Here is an 18587-nt window from a genome sequence, read left to right as displayed (position 1 = left end):
CTCTGTATCTGTTGACACGCATCATAAAGATCAATCTTTTAACAAACACTTTTGGAAGCAATTATCAAGTATAAAATACCACGCAGATGTGAACTCAGCAACTTAATTGATCATCTCTAAAGTCAAGTCTGCTAAAAACCAAAAAAAAAAGTTCACTGTTGGCCATAAATGTTACTGTTCTAGGTCAACAGTTACTTAAAGGTCAATTTTTATCAGAATTAAAAAAGACAAAAATTGAAGAAAATTGTTGATATGCTAAGAAAATATTTCTCATTTGAAAGTTCTGAAATAAAATTCTACTTTCTTCTGCTAGGAAAAAGGAAAGAGTATTAAAAATAAAGTTTGATTTTTTTCTCATCTTCCAAACTTGATTCAAAATTACTTATTTAAAATTATTTAAATGCTTATTGTTTCAAATTGCTTCTATTACTTGTTTAAACAGTTTGGGACTTCCAAGTGTGCCTGGGTCTGTAGTCCTGAATTCTTAGCCCATTTCCTTCCAGAGGCAAAGAAACCACCAAAATGGAAGAGATGTTTCTTCTGGTCATTTGTGCCATAATCTTGCTACGATAGAAAATTTTGTTATGACTAAGAGTCATTTCTATTCAGTCCCACTCCAGGAAGTGATCCCAAAGCATACTGGAGGAGACTCCACAAATGTTGAAATTGCTTAGCAGGGTCTAAAACCCAAAATCTCCTCTAGAATAGAAAAACTTTATAAAATATTACCTCTGTGCTCTTTTTCTTTTACACGAAGCATTTCTCAGTTCCTTAGCCAGTCCAGTGGGCTCTCTTCTCCAGACTGTATTTATCGCTTCCTCTGCTCTTGATAGCTCCTATGAGTGTGTATGTTTAAAAGATAGAGCATAAAGACTGTTGATATACATACATTCTTTGGAAAGTCAGCAGCGGCAGCAAGATGAAACAGAGTCAACAAAAGCAAGACTGTATCTTTGGCACCTTACACAAAAGCTAAGCGGTCCTGTCGTCTTCTTTTTCACAAATCCAGGACTGTATTTTTTTTCTTTTATTTTTGGTAAAAATATTTTAAAGTTGTTATTAACATTCACTACAAAGTGGGATGTGGTGTGAGAAAAATAGAGTGGAATGAAGAAAAGCAGGCCAGCTAAAAGACTCCTTGTTTCTTATGTGGGCAGCAAGAAGCAACATGGTCTGTTTGTAACGGGATGAGGTGGACAACCTGTAGATAATGAACAGATGGAAAGTGAGGGGCAGATTAAAGACTAGAGTGATAATAAGCATTTGTGTGGGGCGGGAGTGGGGAGTAAAACAGGCACCAGATAAAGGATGATTCAGAGAAATAAGGCTGAAGGAAGAATAAAATGATTAAGAGGGAAGGTAAATAATAAAATGGAATAGGGGACTTAGGGTGTTGTGGTTTTGACCGAATTGACCAACCAGAACGGCAGATGGCCCCTCCCTCCCCCCCACTAAGCAAAAGAGAGGAGAGGAAGAGGGAAAAAAAATTATGAGTTTAGAAAAAACTAAACTACTTTAATGAAAATATAAATAAATAATGAAATAATATGAAGAAAAGAAAAAAAAAATTTAAAAAAATGTCTAAAGTATATACAAAACCATATCAAGCTCCCAGGATGATGATCACGTCACCAGCAGGTGCAGAGGAAAGTCCCAGGCCAGACTCGGTGATGGACAGGATCCGGATTCCAGCTCTGGAGTCAGGAACGCTCAGATCGGGATCAAAGGCAGACGAACAGACAGGGTCCTCCTTGGACGTCGGCCATTGAAGGAAGAGAGTTGACGCTTTGATGCCCCAGCTTTTATACTGAGCATGATGCAGATGGGATGGAATACCCTGTTGGTCAGTTTTGGGTCACCTGTCCTGTCCATTCCTCCCTACAGGCGTGACCCCTCTACGCTTTTCTGCTTCCGACCCCCCAACAGGGCAAATAACAAATTTGCCTGACCTTGGTTGTTATAGCAATAAGTATAAGCAAGGGCCTCTCTGCATACCATTCCTTGGTATAATCAGGTCTTATCAGTGTGAGAGTGAACAGTTTCTGAACAATATGCTGTTAATTTCAGAGTTTAGTTAGTTAGAAGAGGCCCAGCTGAAAAAGTAAAATTACTGAACAGAAAATTAGTTCTATTTTACCTCAAACCAGGACAAAAGGGAAAGAAGGAAGAGCCACAGAGAAGAAAGAAAAGAAAAAAAAAAATCAAACCCGAGAGAAGTGAGGAAAAAGAACGAAAAGGAAGAGAAGAAAAATGGGAGAGAAAGAACCAAGGACAGTGCACAGGGTAGTGGAGTAAAAAGAGAGAGGGACTAAGAAGTAAATAAGTAGAAATGCTATGTGATGTTCCACATATGATATTCATTATCATATACACATCAATGTGATCTTTTATAAAATAAATATAATCATAATAATCCACCTACATTTACAGGGTTGCTTTCTATGCAAGTTAGTTCGCAACCATAGTCTCCTGAAGATTCCACCATCCGAGCAGAATGACAGAAAAATTCCCATTAAAAGGTGCAAAGCTTCTTTGTGTAGTTTAGCTTTTCAATGGCTCAATGCTGGCTTATTTGTAATCAGATGATGTGACATACCTTCAGAGTCCAATGGAAATACTCCCAGAAAGACAAAAAATAATACAGAATGCATCCTGGTGTGAGATTTTGGTTGCTGTGGTTTAACCCAGCAGGCAGCTAAACACCACACAGCCATTTGATCACTCCCCTTTGCAGTGGGATGGGGAAAAATCAGAAAAAAAAAGGTAAAACTTATGAGTTGAGATAAAGACAGCTTAAAAGGACAGAAAAAGAAGACAAAGTAATAATAATGATAAAAGAAGATACAAAACAAGTGATACACAATGCAGTTGCTCACCATCCACTGACCATCTCCGCTCACCATCTGCCCAGACCATCCCTGAGCAGCAGCCAACTCCTTCCAGCTTTATTGTTCAGCGTGATGTCACATGGTATGGAGTATCCCTTTGGCCAGTTTGGTCAGCTGTCCTGGCTGTGTCCCTTCCCAGCCTCCTCACCGGCAGGGCAGTATAACTGAAAAGTCCTTGATTTAGTATAAACTCTACTCTGCAACAACTATAACATCAGTTCATTATGGACATTATTCTCATCCTGAATCCAAAACACAGCACTATATCAGCTACTAGGAAGAAAATTAACTCTATCCCAGCCAAAATCAGGACAATACCCACCCCTTATTCTACACTATCTACATCATGCACAGGTCCCACACTTTCCACTACACCCCAGTTAATCACCAGCTCCTTTCAGGTCTTTTGATATATACACACAGATCCATTAGTCTATGGGCCATCCCTTTAAAATGACTGTTGAGTTCATTTATTCCATGACTTTGGGCTTCATTTGCCATAACAGTGCTTCAGGGCAGGAGAGGTGGTGTGTGGTGGTTGATTGTTGCATGCTAAAGCCAGTTCTGGTTCCATCACCACTGCACTTTCATTAGAATTCATTCTTCATTAGTCTGGGTAATTGTTACTGTAATACCATTGATATGGTATATAGCAACCATAGTAGTGATGACATAGATTATTATATAGCAATCTTATGTAGCAATTAACATCATACAATTCAAATCATTGGCTATTCTCACTCAAAATCAAATTCCCTTGAGGTACACATCGGACTTCCCCATCTTCCATATCACCCATCAAGTGCACGAAGATCTTTGAGCAAAAGCAATCCTATGGGCCGGTTTGCCTTTGCCTGAGGCAAAGCAGGAATAACCCTGCTTGTCTTTCCCAGCATATTTTTTATGTACAGTACAGGGAATTTGTCCCCTTCTATAGTCCACACTGGCATAAGGTTTTGGTTACCCACTTTTGAAACATGTTTTATCTGTCACATGCTCAAATAGGTAAGATAAAAAACGACAGTTATTTTTTCACATACTGTTATATTAAAAGATCTGCAGTCTTATCTTTTCTATTTTGTTTAAATCCTGTAGTGCAGGTTGGCAGATTGCAGTAATATAGGAGCCAACATCTGACAATGAAAAATTGGAAATGTCTTTTCATATTCGTGAAGAATGTATTTATTGTTTCATTATAGCTTAAGCCATAGCTTTTATTTCATGAAATCTCATTGCTTTCAGCAGTCTCTTCCCTCAGAAAGAGCTGCATATTCATTATAGTTTCAAGGGCCTTCTTTGTTCCTACTTGATTTAATATTTGTTGCCAATCACTTCTTTTGTTGACTGTTCAAAAGTTTAAAAAAATGAATAGTCAAGAATGCAATGTGTTGCTACCCCCTGCCCATTGTCACAGTTCTAAACACTGGGCTCTAACATTCGTTATTAATGTCTGTCATGTTTGCCTATTAGCTGGAAGTAATCTTTGATCATCTTTGAAGCAAAACGTGCCAATCAAACAAGTGTGGTGTAATAAAAAAAATCACTAATGCCTTTGTAAACACATAACATCCAAGAGAGGGCATAGAATGTTATATATTTAAAATTGATCTGAATCAGTATATCCCTCTGAATTGTGTTTTGTTTATTGTTTTGACAGTAATGTCAAAGAATTCTCTTTGTAATGTCACATACAGACAAAAGCAGGTTTTATAACATGGTGTGGCTTTATTTTTAGAAGAGTTACAGTCAAAAACATGTGCCTTATAGCTTAAGTGGTATGAGTTAATGCATAGTATAAATTCATCAGTAGGTACAATATCTTATGTTTCTGTATCAAGGGCTTTTGGGAAGGTCGATGCCCCTTTCCTCAGCAAGTATGTCCTACGTCTGACTGCTGTTACTTCCAAAAGGGAAAGCACAGATTCTCCGCTTTGAACCAGTAGATGCCACAGTAATCTCCCTACACATTTGAGGCCCCTTTTTTAGTCTCCATTGCTTCATCCTCATTGCATTTTCCCCTGATAGAAGGCTGTGATTGTTGAGGAGAAGGGAACAAAAGCTTCTGAGCATCCCTACACCCTCCCCAAACTCCCATGTTTGGCTAAAGTGTGTTGGTATTCCTCTTGGGCTGCCACAATGGCCAGTGGATCACCTGAAAAGGCTGCTTCAAATTTGTGTTCAATGAGAGTGTGGTCTACTACCCCCCTGACAGCACCTGTGGAGAGTGACTTCATGTCTGATTTAGTCATAAGTGCCTGGTGCAAGAGAGAATAAATTGGTCCCTCTGCCCTTCATTCTCTTGCTGTCACACACTGCCACATACATGTAGATCAGCAGAGATTTAGGCTGCTAACAGGCCATAAATTAAGTGGTGTTTGCCTCTGGTGTTGTTTGACCATAAGGATAGTGTTTCTATTCAAGAAAGGATGATACACAACATTAGCAAATATGAGTTGATGATTGATTTTGTAATTGCTTCGAAAGGATTGTGACAAACCTAGTCTCTGACTGATCGAGTAAAATATCTTCGTTAATACCACAAAGCAGCAGTGATCAATTTAGTAGCAACATGATTCAGTTTTTCAGATATTTTTTGTTAGAATCTGTACAAAGTAGTATCAGCATTGTTAGGTCAGCTGTTCTGAAGACCTCTACGAGAAATGATTTGTTGTCAGCATTCATCTTGAGGAAGGCACAGTTGCTGTCCTGAACATAATCTTTTTCTCAAGTGTCAGAGGTGAATTAGAAGGATGCTCTGAAGGTTTAAAGAGCAGTGTGTAGTCAGTTTATGTGGAAAGAAAAATATTGCCTTAGAGAAAAAAACAGTATATTTCAATATTTGTTGATGTTTTAGTCACTCTGGGAAGGTGGTATTTTGTAGCTGATAACAGAAATCTAGAGCTGAAAGAAACTCAGCTAAAACAAATAATAATAAATAAATAACTGAAACCCACAAGATCCAAATAAGTAAATAAAATACACCTCTGTTTTGAATTTATAGGCTTGTCCAATTGTATTCCCAGCCCAGGAAATCAGCATGCCTGATATACAGGCTGTCATATATTTTTGAAATTTGCCTACCTTGTTCTAGGACTTTCTGCCAGATTAGGCACTACAGCTATTCTCAGGATTAGCGTACTGATTTTATTTTGCAAAGCTGTAATATCTTTGTTTGATTGCTGAAATACCTCCAAGCTGTATGGAAGATGATTAACCTAATTAATTGAGAATATTGTGGTTGCAGGCATGTTACTACTTCAGAGGGAAAGGTACAAAGGTATGGAAGACCCAACCCTGCTTTTGCAAAAAAAAAAATATTCCTGCAAAAAAAAAATAAAAATTCATTCAGAACCAACACACGTCCTCCATCAAAAAAGTCCAAACAAACAAAACCAGCAAACCCACAGAAGACCCCGAGAGTATGACATCAAATCAGACAACTTACAACAAAAATAGAATTGCCATCAGATGAAGAAGATTAAAATCTTCTGTCTGGGGTGCACCAAATGTGTGTGTGGCCCATGAGTCACTTTCTGATGAAAGGAGCAGTTGCTGCTGCCTAGAGAAAACAGAGAGGTGCAGGGTGCCTCTTTTGCTGGTGTGAGCTCTCAGGTTCCAGTGGTCTGGAGGCAGAGTTCATTTTGTAGCTAGTAATCTTTAGTGAGCTCTTCCTTCATGGATTTTTCTGGAAAATTCTTTCAGAAAGCCAAACCAAGGCAAACAGGGGAATTAATTTTTTTAGGATGAAGCTTGTGGGTTTTCCAAATGCCGTGTGATAGCAGAGGGCTGGACTGGGCAATCAAAGATGCCTGTGCCTGTGTGTCTGACACCAGAATATCCTATTTCCAGCATCACCCCACCTCTGATGTTTGGAAGAAAATTAATTCTGCCCCTCAGAAAGTCCAGATAACTGAAAAATGCTTGTGAGAAGAGAAAACATTTCTTACTGACTCTTGTGGTGATTCAGTTTTGTTTAGAAATGTAGTCCCTTTTTAGTTTTATTTTAAATACAAAGTTGCTTTTAAGATTACCCCCAATTTTTAAATATCAGCGAAGTTATAACTCCTTTGGTATGTTGTCTATATAACACCTGTTCTAAAGGTAGTTTATTCTTTTGATGTGATAAGAAATTTTAACTGAGAAAATATATTTTCTTGTTTAGAACAAAGCAAATGCAGTATATATATCAATTATGGATCTCATGTCTAACTCTATTTAAGCTGGCGTACCTCCTCCAGAGCAATTCCAGATTTGTACCAGACAGAGCACCTGTCGTCTTTGCCATTTTCTCCTTTCCAATAAACCCATTTGCCATCCATTTGGAGAGTTTTATTTTTGGAGATTGTAAAGTCGCTCCAACACAAAGAAAAATCATCAGCAATGTAAAAGAATGATTAACTAAAATCACTTTATTGTTGTGCATCACATATCAAGTTATTATGTCCAGTGGGACTGCATTTGCAAAAAAATGCATGTCCCAACATTCACAAGACAATCACATGAATCAGCCTGGATCCCAGTGGTGCATTTGTGTTTGAAGATTTTTAATTGGAATTTAGAAGCGTGTAAGCTCATTTATCATAGCTGCTCTCTACTCCCTGCTGGGGTCTTACGTGGCCAATGCAGGTTTCCCAATAAAACACAAATTTACATATTGATTTGATTTATGTTGAATGCCTAGGTTTCTTAACACACCCCTGGTTTACTGTGTGCTTTCCCCTTGTATCTTTAAATGAGTATTGTATTGGTAAATAACATGTAGGCTGACAGGTTGGTTTTTTTGCTTGATTCAAGAATTGGAGGAAAAGCAATTCTGTCTGGATTAATGTTTGTTGTAACACAGAAAAAAACCAAACATACCTATTATTAGTAAACATATCTGTTTATCTGAAGGGTAAGGAGTTTTTGAGAGGTTGCAGTGTGCCTGTCCTGTAGTTTGGAAAAAAGATGTGACATGAATGTCTGAAAATCATCAGTGTAGGACCTTATCAGATGCAAAAATAAAACACAGAAAGTTGAAGCCATTAAAATGAGATAGAAATATTTTTGTGAGAGATGCTTGCCTGTCACAGGTTGAATCAAAATGTGTTGGTCTTGGTAATAATTACATACAGTAAGAACCATTTCCAGAATTACTGATTAAAGTTGCATCTTTATTTTTAAAATGAGAGGTGAGAACATCCTGATCACTTCTGTCTTTAAAACTGATGATCTGTAAGAGACCCAGTGGGGTTTCTGAGCTGCTTTTTAGGTCTCTAATAAAGATAACTGTGAGTAACCTATAGGCTGAAATTTGTTCTGCTTACACTTTTAGGCAGCCTACAAATCAGAAAAGATTAAAATAATGGGGTTTGTCTAGGCAGTTCCATTTCTAAGATAATTATGATAATTTATTATCAACATTTTACATTTATTGCATAATTCACTTTAGGTCCTGATCAAATTTTAGAAAGGTAAAATCACTGCTGTTCTAGACTCAGTCTCCCCATGGATTCTATGATGGGACCTCAATTTTATTAGCAATTTAAAACACTAATGGAAGAGAAACGTAATAATGCTGTAATAATTAATTGTGAGCATCTACTGACAGTTACTTTAAAGTAGCAACATTGACAAATCTATTAAAGAAAATAATTGACAGTATTTCTCTGGAGAGAAAATATGGACTAGCTACCTCATGCAAATGTCTCAGCAACACAGGTTTACACGTTATACATGTCCTTAAATTATGTTGTGATTTAAAAATCTGTTGTCTGTTGTGCCTTTATGTCTATATTCAGGAATTTTACTGAAACTTGCAGAAGCAACTAAAAACAGAACTTTCATAAAACATGCAGAGCTACATTTTGTGCAAAGAAAATTATTTATATGTTTTAACATCTAAGAATGTAATTAATACTTCTGTTGATTTTCTGGTGAATAGTAGTTGAAAAATCAGTGCAATCACAGATTACCAAAAAAATGACTAGAGCATAATACACATTTTTGAAAAATTGAATCCTACATTTATTCAGGGAGAGAGCAAAATGAGGTGAAACTTTCAAAAGAATCTACTGATGCAAATTAATAAATCTCTTTTTGGCAGACAGTTTAATGAGTCCTTTAGCCATAGCTTGATGATTAAGTTTATGTTGCATTTGACACACATAGACAGTATAAGCGCTTTGTTACTTCTCAATGTTATAAAATATCCTCTGTAAAGTAATAATAGTATTTGATCTTTTAATGCAGAATTTCTTGATATTCTAGATCTCTAAATAACTCAAATTAAAGTTAATTTTAAATGGCCCTGTTAATCTTTTTATTTGCAATACGTTTTGTCACAAATGATTTAAAAATGTGAAACCTTTGACTTTCCATACTTAAAAACTGACAAATTTTTTAACTGTCTTAAGAAATAAGACTATAATGAAAATAATTTATTGACTTATCTTAAACAATTCATCTTGATTCTAAGAAAAAGTTTAAATCCATTATGTCTGCTTTAGGCCGTAAAGTGTGGGATCTATATCTCTTCTCTAACCTGAGAGAAATCAAACCCACATCTTCTGATTTCCCAGTATGCTCTAACCACTAGGTAACGGTGAAAGCCCTTCTGTGTATGTCCTGATGGAACCAAGCCATTGGTGCTCTGTCACCAACCAAAATCCCCAGTGCCAGGAGGAGAGCACTGCAGTCTGATAGTTTGGGCTGTAAGGTGGGAGGAATGCACCCTGGGATCTCTTCCCTGGGCTGCTCATTGCAAATTTATTTTGTTCATCTTGCCATATTTTGCAGTGGAAAATATGGATCTTGTTTAACTGCTTCAGTCCATTGCAGTTTCCAATTAATAGCTTTGGTAAATCCACGTGGTCTTCTCTTGGGCGTCACTGTCTGACAAGTCAGCTTTTCTTGTTTGCTCAGTACGGATTCTGGATACCAAACACAGGGATGCTGTTTCCATCAGATGGCAGGGCTCTGAAATGCTAAGTACTCAAATACTAAATGTTTTTGTGTGTCTATCTCAAATGCTATGGTGCCTATGTCTGATTTACCATTGACTTGGAGTAGAGAAAATCGTGGGCTAAAGTTGGGTACCATCTCTACCCATTAACAGTTGAAGTTGCTTGTTCAGTGTTCATTGACAGATCAGTAGTCTTAAAGTAATCACTTCCTACACACCTCATTCACCCTTCACAAAATATCTGTTCGGGATATAGAATAATAATGAAGAAACAGAGCTTGCTGTTTTACATTGTGCTTCATGTAAAATTATTCACAAATCTTTTCTATAATGAATATGTATAATAATTCTTTAGCTTGTCACAGGTCTAATCATGAATGGAAAAGAGAAAAGATATCTTGTTATTCAAACAGGACTAGTTAAATTAATTGATTCATTTAAAACTCTGCCATTTCTTGTGTCTTTTCCTCCATTTCATTTCCACTGCATTACCCTCATGTTTCCTTCATCCAGGTTGAAATATAAACTCTTTCTAGCATACTTACCAGATCAATATCATAATGAGCAACGATTTGAGATATTTTTTTATCCTTGTTTAAAAAATGCAATAAAAGGTATATACTTATTTGTGGACTGGACTAACATTTGTCCACTCTACACTGGAAAATGAGCTCTATCGTGAAACTGCTGACCCAACATTAATTTACAGCTTGCATAAGCAGGGTCTGGATAATAAAGCCTTTTCAGTGCCTATAAGCTATAAATAGGATGCATTTGTCAATGGCCTTGCCCAGGCAAATTGTACTCGCTTTTCACCCTGCACCTGTGTGCCTTTATGTTTCTTAGAATAGCAGTGGCGCTGTCTCTATTCAAATACTTGATTCAAATCTTTCAAAACTGAAAAGTCCTCAGTACTTCATTAGAGTCAAACTTTTGTCACCTGAGCACATCCAAGAACACAAAATCTCAAAATATCTGTTTTCTTACAACTATACCTATCTACCAGTGTTCAGGCTTATCTTTCTTTCTTTATCTCTGAAACTCATATGAAACTCTTGCAATGACAGCCTAACACAGATTGCTTTTGGCATGTTCCACCACCTCACTGAGAAGCATGCCTATTATAGGTTCATAAAATGCCTAAAACTTAGATACAAATATGGTGTCTAAATTAGGAAGACTGGATTCCAGACTACCTGTTTTCTAAACTGGGTTATGCCCATAACTACAGATATATAGAAATTGGCCACAGTAAGCCGCAGTGCCTCCCAAACTATACCTCTATTCTGTAGAATAAAACTACGTCACCTGTGTTTCTTAATAAATTGTTTCCAATTACAAACTTTTCATTTGTCTTCTGATCTTTGCTATGCCCACTGAAAGAAAAAAAAAAAAAAAGAAAAAACAAAGGTACACAAGAAGTCACTGATATTCCTCTAACAATATCTGTGGAACATTTCATTAGCTTTTGAGTCACTGAGATGCTCTGTTCCGTTTTGTGTAAACATAAAAGCAAAGAGGTTTTTGATTTCATAGTGGTATGCAATCTAGACGGCACCGAAATATACTTTAATGAAGTCTTTCAAACACTTTCCATTTAAAAATGCAGACTTTACACCTGTACTTGAAATTATAATACCTTTTATTAAGTCATTACATAGGTTAATGCATTTCTTTCCAAAGATCAACCAACCAGAAATGAAGCAGATTCCCCGTGGATCTTCAGGCACTTCCATGTGAGGGCTCATTCCTTCTCTGACAGCACGTTTAAAAGTCCTGATTTGCACTGAAGCAGCAGTGTAAAGCCTGTTTAAGCCTCTGAACCCAGAGGTGCCTGCTACTCCAAGAAGGAACAGCAGGAGCCACAGGCAATATCAAAGCCTTCTACCCCAGGAACCTCATTGCCCATCAGTGACAAAACTGCTTTTCATGTCACTCAACCCACCTTGCAACTGGAACCGACCACATGCATAGTGTTTCATGAGTATTTAAGGGCACTAAACATCAATTCTTTAATCATGGTAACTCACATGCAGCCATTGCTTATTATGACAGGGAGTATAAATGCAACCTTGATAAGAATAGCCATACTTCTCATGTGAGCCCATTGTGTGTGATGAAATATAGGTATTTTAGTCCTGTCATAGGTTCCTCTTATAGATGCCTCTCTGGGGTCCTTAAGAAGGAAGATAGCAGGGTAGGGGCCATGGGCCATTAGCTGTTATGGTGGGTTTGGTTCATATTCCCTAAATAAGCCCCTTCTGCTACAGAATGCCCCCAAGCAAACAGCTCTCAGTACCTGTTGTAGGTGCTGCTGTACTGCATAGGTGCTAAGTAGGTCATAATGGACAGTGAGATGGACTTCATAGCTTCATGGACTTGTGCTGTCATGAAGGCTTCAAACTGACTTGAACAAAGTAAGTAATCATTGGAACAGAAAAGTTGAATGGGATGGAACAGTTTCTTCTAGATGTATTATAAATCTAGTACAGAACTGTTTGGCTACTTCAAAATGAACTTATAAATAGTTTCAGGCCAACTGAAAGTACATTTTAAGTTGTTAATGTATTCTCTGGAGGAAGACAAGAGCCAGCCCCTGGTTCTAACTGCTCTCTGTGACAAGTAGTATTACTAACGCTATGCAGCAAAACAGGTTATAGTTTCTTGGTTATTTGGCTATTTGGGTATTTACGTTTAGGGGCAAAACCTTGCTACTCCTGCAGCTGCTATTTGCTCTGTGTAAAGAAGTATTTTATGCGTAGAACAGTATTATATGACAACAATTTTAATACCAGGCTGTTAGAAATATGGACTACTCACCAGCGTAAGCAGTCTGCTTTGTGTGCTTCAGAAGATTGTGTTCATGTACCCTTTGCTGACATAGAGGAGTTTTTTTCCACTTGTTTCAGTTTTAGCACCTGCTTCATACAGCTTCAGTTCCATGACTTACAGACATGAGTTTGAAATAAGAAAATTCCAAATAATTAATTTTCTTTATTTTCAGTGTAAAGAATGATAAATAGGGAGTGGGACCAGAAAGTTAAGCATGAAGTTTTAAACCCTTTTGGTAGACAAGATTGCTTCAAATTCAAATTATTAACAGGATGGTTTGATCTGTTTTCTTTCAGCCATGGTACAAATGAGAGCAGCTTTCCCTCAGCAGAAGTATAGAACTTGAGGGCTTACCCACATGCCTCTATTTATTTCTTTAATTGTAAACATTAGAGTGAGAGCACTCACAGCCACTCACCATCTAACATGGCTAAGCCAGGGCACACTGTAGGAGTCTCAGGATTTCCGTTCATCATCCTACTAGAATGTGTGGATAAGCTTATAATGCTCTGTGGTGCCCTTTGCAAATACGGGGTGGAGAGCAGAAGGTGGTTGCCTCCTCACACAGGGCTTGGCAATAAAACACCTCTCATGAGTTCAAGGGAAGGCTATTTTGCTGAAAGTCATTATTGTTTATACAACATTATACGTCTCGCTGAGCTCTTTACAAAGGAGATACGAATGCAGGACCTGAATCTGCCCTGCCCACAGGTTTACGTCCATGACAAAAGAGGCAGAGGATCAATCCTGTGTGAAGTTCAACACGGATGTTGCAGTTTTACACTGCTAGGAGAATTAACTTTATCCACCTTTTTAATTATTATTATTTCCTTCTCACTCCCAGGTTATTCATCAGCTTAGACTTTCAGAGAATGAGAGTGTGGCTCTGCAAGAGCTTCTAGATTGGAGGAGAAAGCTGTGTGAAGAGAGAGAAGACTGGCCACAAATCTTGCACAACACTGAGCAAAGAATCTCAGCCCCACCTCCACCCCCTTGTAAAAAGCCAACGCTGCTGAAGAAGGTAGAAGATACCTCCTGCAACAGACTCTCTTCTGGCATATGGGATACCACCATGTGATTCAGATGCGTGTGTTTGCAGACTGTTAGGAACGAAACCATCTGATGAATTCAATCTGCACAATCAACAAGTTTTCTTCCCTTCGCAAAGCATGCAGGGATTTTTTTATAAGCACTCAATTCAAGAGCACAGGATGGAGGAGCTATTTAGATCTGTTGTGTGTGCGTGGACGTGTGTTTGTTCTTTTCATATATATACACACATATATGTGTGCATCTGTGAGTATATATATGTATGCGTGTATATAGATGGAGACAAACTGCACTATAAGTACTGAGTGTAAAAGTACAAAACAGTCACTTAGAGTTCTCCCATGGACAATGAAGAAACTATGTTAAGCAAATGATGTTGGGGAGAAGTGACTGACAGGCATTTTAGAGAGATCAAGGAAGTCTGTGTGCACACTGTACAGCTGTTTTATATAGTACAAAAATATGATGTTTCTTGTTCCCTAATGAATGGTTTTATTATATTCCATGTATACATATATATATTTCTTTGTAGATGTCTGTGTTCTATTGGCGTTGCAAACCTGAAGATTATTTACATGTTTATTACTGGTGTTTTATAACTTTATGCAATTGGTGCTGTCGTTCTTTCTTCAAAATACAGGTAATAAATTCAGTACTCTCATTTTTCTTTCATAGTTTATCTTTAACAACATACCAAACAGTTCCAACACTGTGTTGTTTTTTCAGAACTGGCAATATCCTTTCTAAAATCCAATCCTGAAATTCTTGCAAAGCTCCTATATGCAGGTGTGATTTGATGCTGTTCACAGTCGTGAATTAGAGAGCATGGCTTCTTTTTGGTGGACCTCTGTTTCTGAATGTGTGAGCTGTGAATTCTGCAGTTACATCTCAAATCTTACTTCATTCTGGGTTATGTAAAATAATGAGGCACTCATTTAGATTATAAGTATGGTTTGAAATTCATACCTGATTATGCATAAGGTCAGGTGTCAGTGGAAAGATACATAATGGTAATGAGGTATGAAAATAGGGCTGTGATTTACTGTTAAAGGCAGAAGGCTTTATGGAGATGGGTATACCAAAGGATTATGTACTTATGGTGGTACAGTGATGCATTTATACCTCAAATTTCATGTAATGAAATGGTTTCAGAAATTGGAGCATTTGAGTTGGTGAACATGAGTTCTGAGCAGTAATGTTAATTTATGAAAAACGTGCTGCTAGAAACTTGTTAGCTACTGCTCAGCAGTCTTTGAAATACTTCTTTGCCATTAAAGGTGTAATTTATATATACACACAGGTATTTTGTCAGGGGCCGCTTATTTTAAGTTCTCAGAGTATGTAGAGCCAGCGTGAAACACTCTTTTTGGCTGTTTGCCCCATTCCTGTTGGAATCCAGGGAAAAGTGCTTGTAATTTTGCAAGTGGATGTAAAACTAACATTCTCAAATGTAAGCTAGGTTTTAAAAAGTGAGCTCACCCTTGCTTGGAAGTTGCTGGGAAAGGAAAACAACCTGCTTAGAGGTGCAGGTTTTTCCATCACGTTTGACAGAAGCTTCAAGCAGGCTGAACGACAGAGCAATCGCATGCTTGTTTGCTGTTATTACAGCAAAACTCAAATTGTTCCCATGAATATTATCAAGCTGTAGGCAGAATTAAGCACCTTCTCTTGCTGGAGATTCAAATAGACATTTTGAGTGGACAAGGAAGGGGAGAGACCAGGTTAGCTCAGAATTTTACCTTATTACCACTGTTAGCTTCACAGAAGTCCTCTCTGTGAGGCCACCCATTTCTATTTCACGGAGAAGCAGGGACTCTTGGTTGTGAATCTTACCTTCAGCTGATGCAAATGGCCGTAGATCATGTCTTTACCCAGGAGGGGCAGATGACCACTGTAAGGCTGCACAGAAACACTCACCTGCTAAATGATTATGTCAGAACAAGGCTTTGCCTGGAAGAACTGAGGTTTCTGCCTTTTTGCTCAGATAACCAGGGACACACAGAGATCCCTGCGTGAGAGCAAAATGAAATGGCTCCAGAGCTGGATGCGAGAGAGCTAATTAACCTGCCCTTGCAACTACATTGCTTCCAGGATGCAAGTTGTTATCCTGCATGGCCCAGCATGGCTATACATAGCCATAAGAACATCTACCCAGCTGGCTTAGCCATCCCCAACACCCCGCTGCACTGAGACGTGCCGACATGCCCTCAGGCTTATCGCTCCTCAAACCAGCCTGGCAAATAGCACTCTCCTCAAGCTCTATCTCGTTGTTAACTCCAACGCCCACTAGCTGGCTTGGCGACTGGTAGCAATCAATCCGCCGCAGCCTGGAGGTTCAGGGCAAGCTGTAAAAACAGACTGAGAAGCCAGTTTGGATCCTGCCAAGATCCTTGCTGCGGCAGCGAGCCTGCTACCAGTCAGCTTGCTGTTTGTAAGGTGAGCTTATGTATCTCCAGACGATGCCGTTGTCATTGCTGCACTTGTAATGTGGGAGTACCCAGAGGGGAGAGAATACATTTGTCAAGCTGAGTTTAAAATTCAGTTTAAAATGGCAAGCGGTATAACTGCACGTTATGCTATTTGCAGTCCTCGCTAAAAGTTGTGCTAGAGCCATGATCAGCCTCAGCTGCAGGGTCTAAAGTGGGGTCTAAAGAACCTTCCTGCTACTCTTTCAAAGTCTGTATTGTGCCCAAATATGGCAGCATGAACCAAATGTGGAAAAAAGGTATGTAAATTTTCTAGCAGTTTCATCAACACAGTTACAGAGGAGAAGCCAGTACAAACCTGATTCAGGCAATCTGATTCTCCAGGCAATGAGCAAAGCAGATTATTCCCTGCTGTGCAGAAGGCCTTTGTTCTATTTTTTACAAACTTGGGTAAGACATATATTTTTTGGGCTCTTCCTTAAAGCCTTTTACCACAGTGGAATACAACAGACTAAATATCAGAAGATGTAAGACCTTTTTTTTTTTTTTTTCCTTCAATTTTGTTATTAATTCCAGGCTATGTAGTGGCTAACTTTTTACTTGGGAAGATTTTTCAGAATATTCCATTAAAATATAGTACTATAGGAATAAAGTATTTGTGTTAAAACATGTTTTAAATATTTCTCTAATGGCAGTAAGACACTCCAGAGTGTGACTTATGATGTCATAATTCACACCTAGTGTGTTCATTGGTCCCTTGGCCTTTGGCCTCCTGCCTAACAATGCAGTTGGTAGGGAATTATTATTACATAATTCACACCCTACTGTGTCTTATTGCTTAAATAACCATACCCCCAGAGGTGTCTTAAAACTACCATTAAAGTTTATATTGTGTATCAAAATGTGTTTACAGGACTGGGAAAATATACTATTGACATTTTGAAATGTTGAGAAGTAGTTTTAGCAGAACTGTACAGTGCTTGTAAATTAATCTCCCCAGTGGAGTATGCACCAGCCAATTACAGTATTTCTTGAGTATATGAAGTCCTTTCTTGCACATTAAAAAATAGCTTAGGAAAAAAAAAAAGCCTTATGAATTTAATATTCTAAAGGGAAAGATAAACTCTATGAGCATGCTAATGCCCTTAATATCCAATGAGCAGTCTAAAATATATTTATATTTGCAATAAAGCAATTTCAGGAAGCTGGGGTTATCATCAGATAGTCACTCCTCCACATTGTGCCTTATTGCTTGCCTTTTAATATGTGAAACAAACAAAACTTCTAACAAATCAGCCTGTCCTTCAGTGTAAGGTAAGAAGAATCAGATATGCTTTACACTTTTTACCAAGAGTCATTTTGGTCTTTAAGCCAAGGGAATTCTGAAACCATATTAAACCACAATAAAAGAAAAACAACAGCTGTTGGCATGAGAAATTTTTAAAGCTTGTAAACCTTACTTGTTACTCCTGAAATAGTACTTGGTGTTTTTTAGTTGCTGTAGTTATGTTCCTATTGCAGATTATAAGCAAAACCTTGTTTTAAAATACTGATTTAGACATTCAGAGAAATACACGCACCAATATTTTATAAAAGATCTGTGTACAGCATGAAGTGATAAGCCTTTTAAAAATTTGTATTGTTTACAAAACAATAGTATGGTTGTTGAATAAGTGAATTACATTTCCCTTTTTTGCCAGTGATCCTTTTTTATTCCTTCTAAAAGGTTGACTTATTTTCATTAATAACTTTATTATACTGCAGATCCTTTGTGTGTGGGACAAAGAATTTCATTAACTTGTTAAGAAAGCGTAATAGATTGTAGCATAGTTCTCAAGTGATAGTAATAGCCATATTCATTGTAGTTTTTAATTCTGCTCTATAGTATTGACATCCCTAGTAATCCTGTTATTCTTATCTCTATAAAGCCTGCTAATATCTGAAATGCTCTGAGGAACCTAAAATAAGTTTTGCCATTCGCTTGTTAAATAATAAATGTAATTAAACTCTGTACAAGTGAGTTTTTCAGAATGGTATTAAACATTTCATGGCTTTGTGTTCTAAATCTATAGTTTTTAAAAAGAAAACACCACCTGAGCATAACTATTTGACAGTATCTGAACAAAACAGAAGGAAGTATAAGGAAATGCTTTTCTTCCAGTTCTGCTGTTGTCTGTATACTCAGGATTTTCATTTTGAGAAAAAAAAAATAAATCCCAGTGCTGGCTTATACTGTGGCTGTGAGAATTAGATCATTAGCAAAGACCGTCTATCCTCCCGCCTGTGGCTTGGCCCTTTCCCTGACCACATGAATATGTGCTGAATCTGGCCAAATCATGGATTTTGCTGTGAAGTGTCTTGGGCAAAAATTTTGTCAAGTCATGATTTGACTTTCTCACGATTTTTGATTTATTATTATAACGAAACAAAAATAATAATCTTGAATTA

The 18587-nt window shown here is 37.7% G+C and overlaps 1 protein-coding gene across 1 annotated transcript in view; it reads left to right on the top strand.

The window, feature by feature from the left end:
• Positions 1 to 18369, top strand: part of MYO16 (myosin XVI) — a 327773-nt gene extending 309404 nt beyond the window's left edge. The window contains exon 35 of the mRNA XM_014944223.1: positions 13508 to 18369. Coding sequence (XP_014799709.1) covers positions 13508 to 13741 — 234 coding nt within the window. The 3' untranslated portion in view covers positions 13742 to 18369. The remainder of the gene's footprint in view (positions 1 to 13507) is intronic.
• The last annotated feature ends 218 nt before the right edge of the window (positions 18370 to 18587 follow it).

This window comes from Calidris pugnax, unplaced genomic scaffold (assembly GCF_001431845.1).
Source record: "Calidris pugnax isolate Ruff unplaced genomic scaffold, ASM143184v1 scaffold69, whole genome shotgun sequence".
NCBI lineage: Eukaryota > Metazoa > Chordata > Aves > Charadriiformes > Scolopacidae > Calidris > Calidris pugnax.
This window is presented reverse-complemented; position numbering and strand designations above follow the sequence as displayed.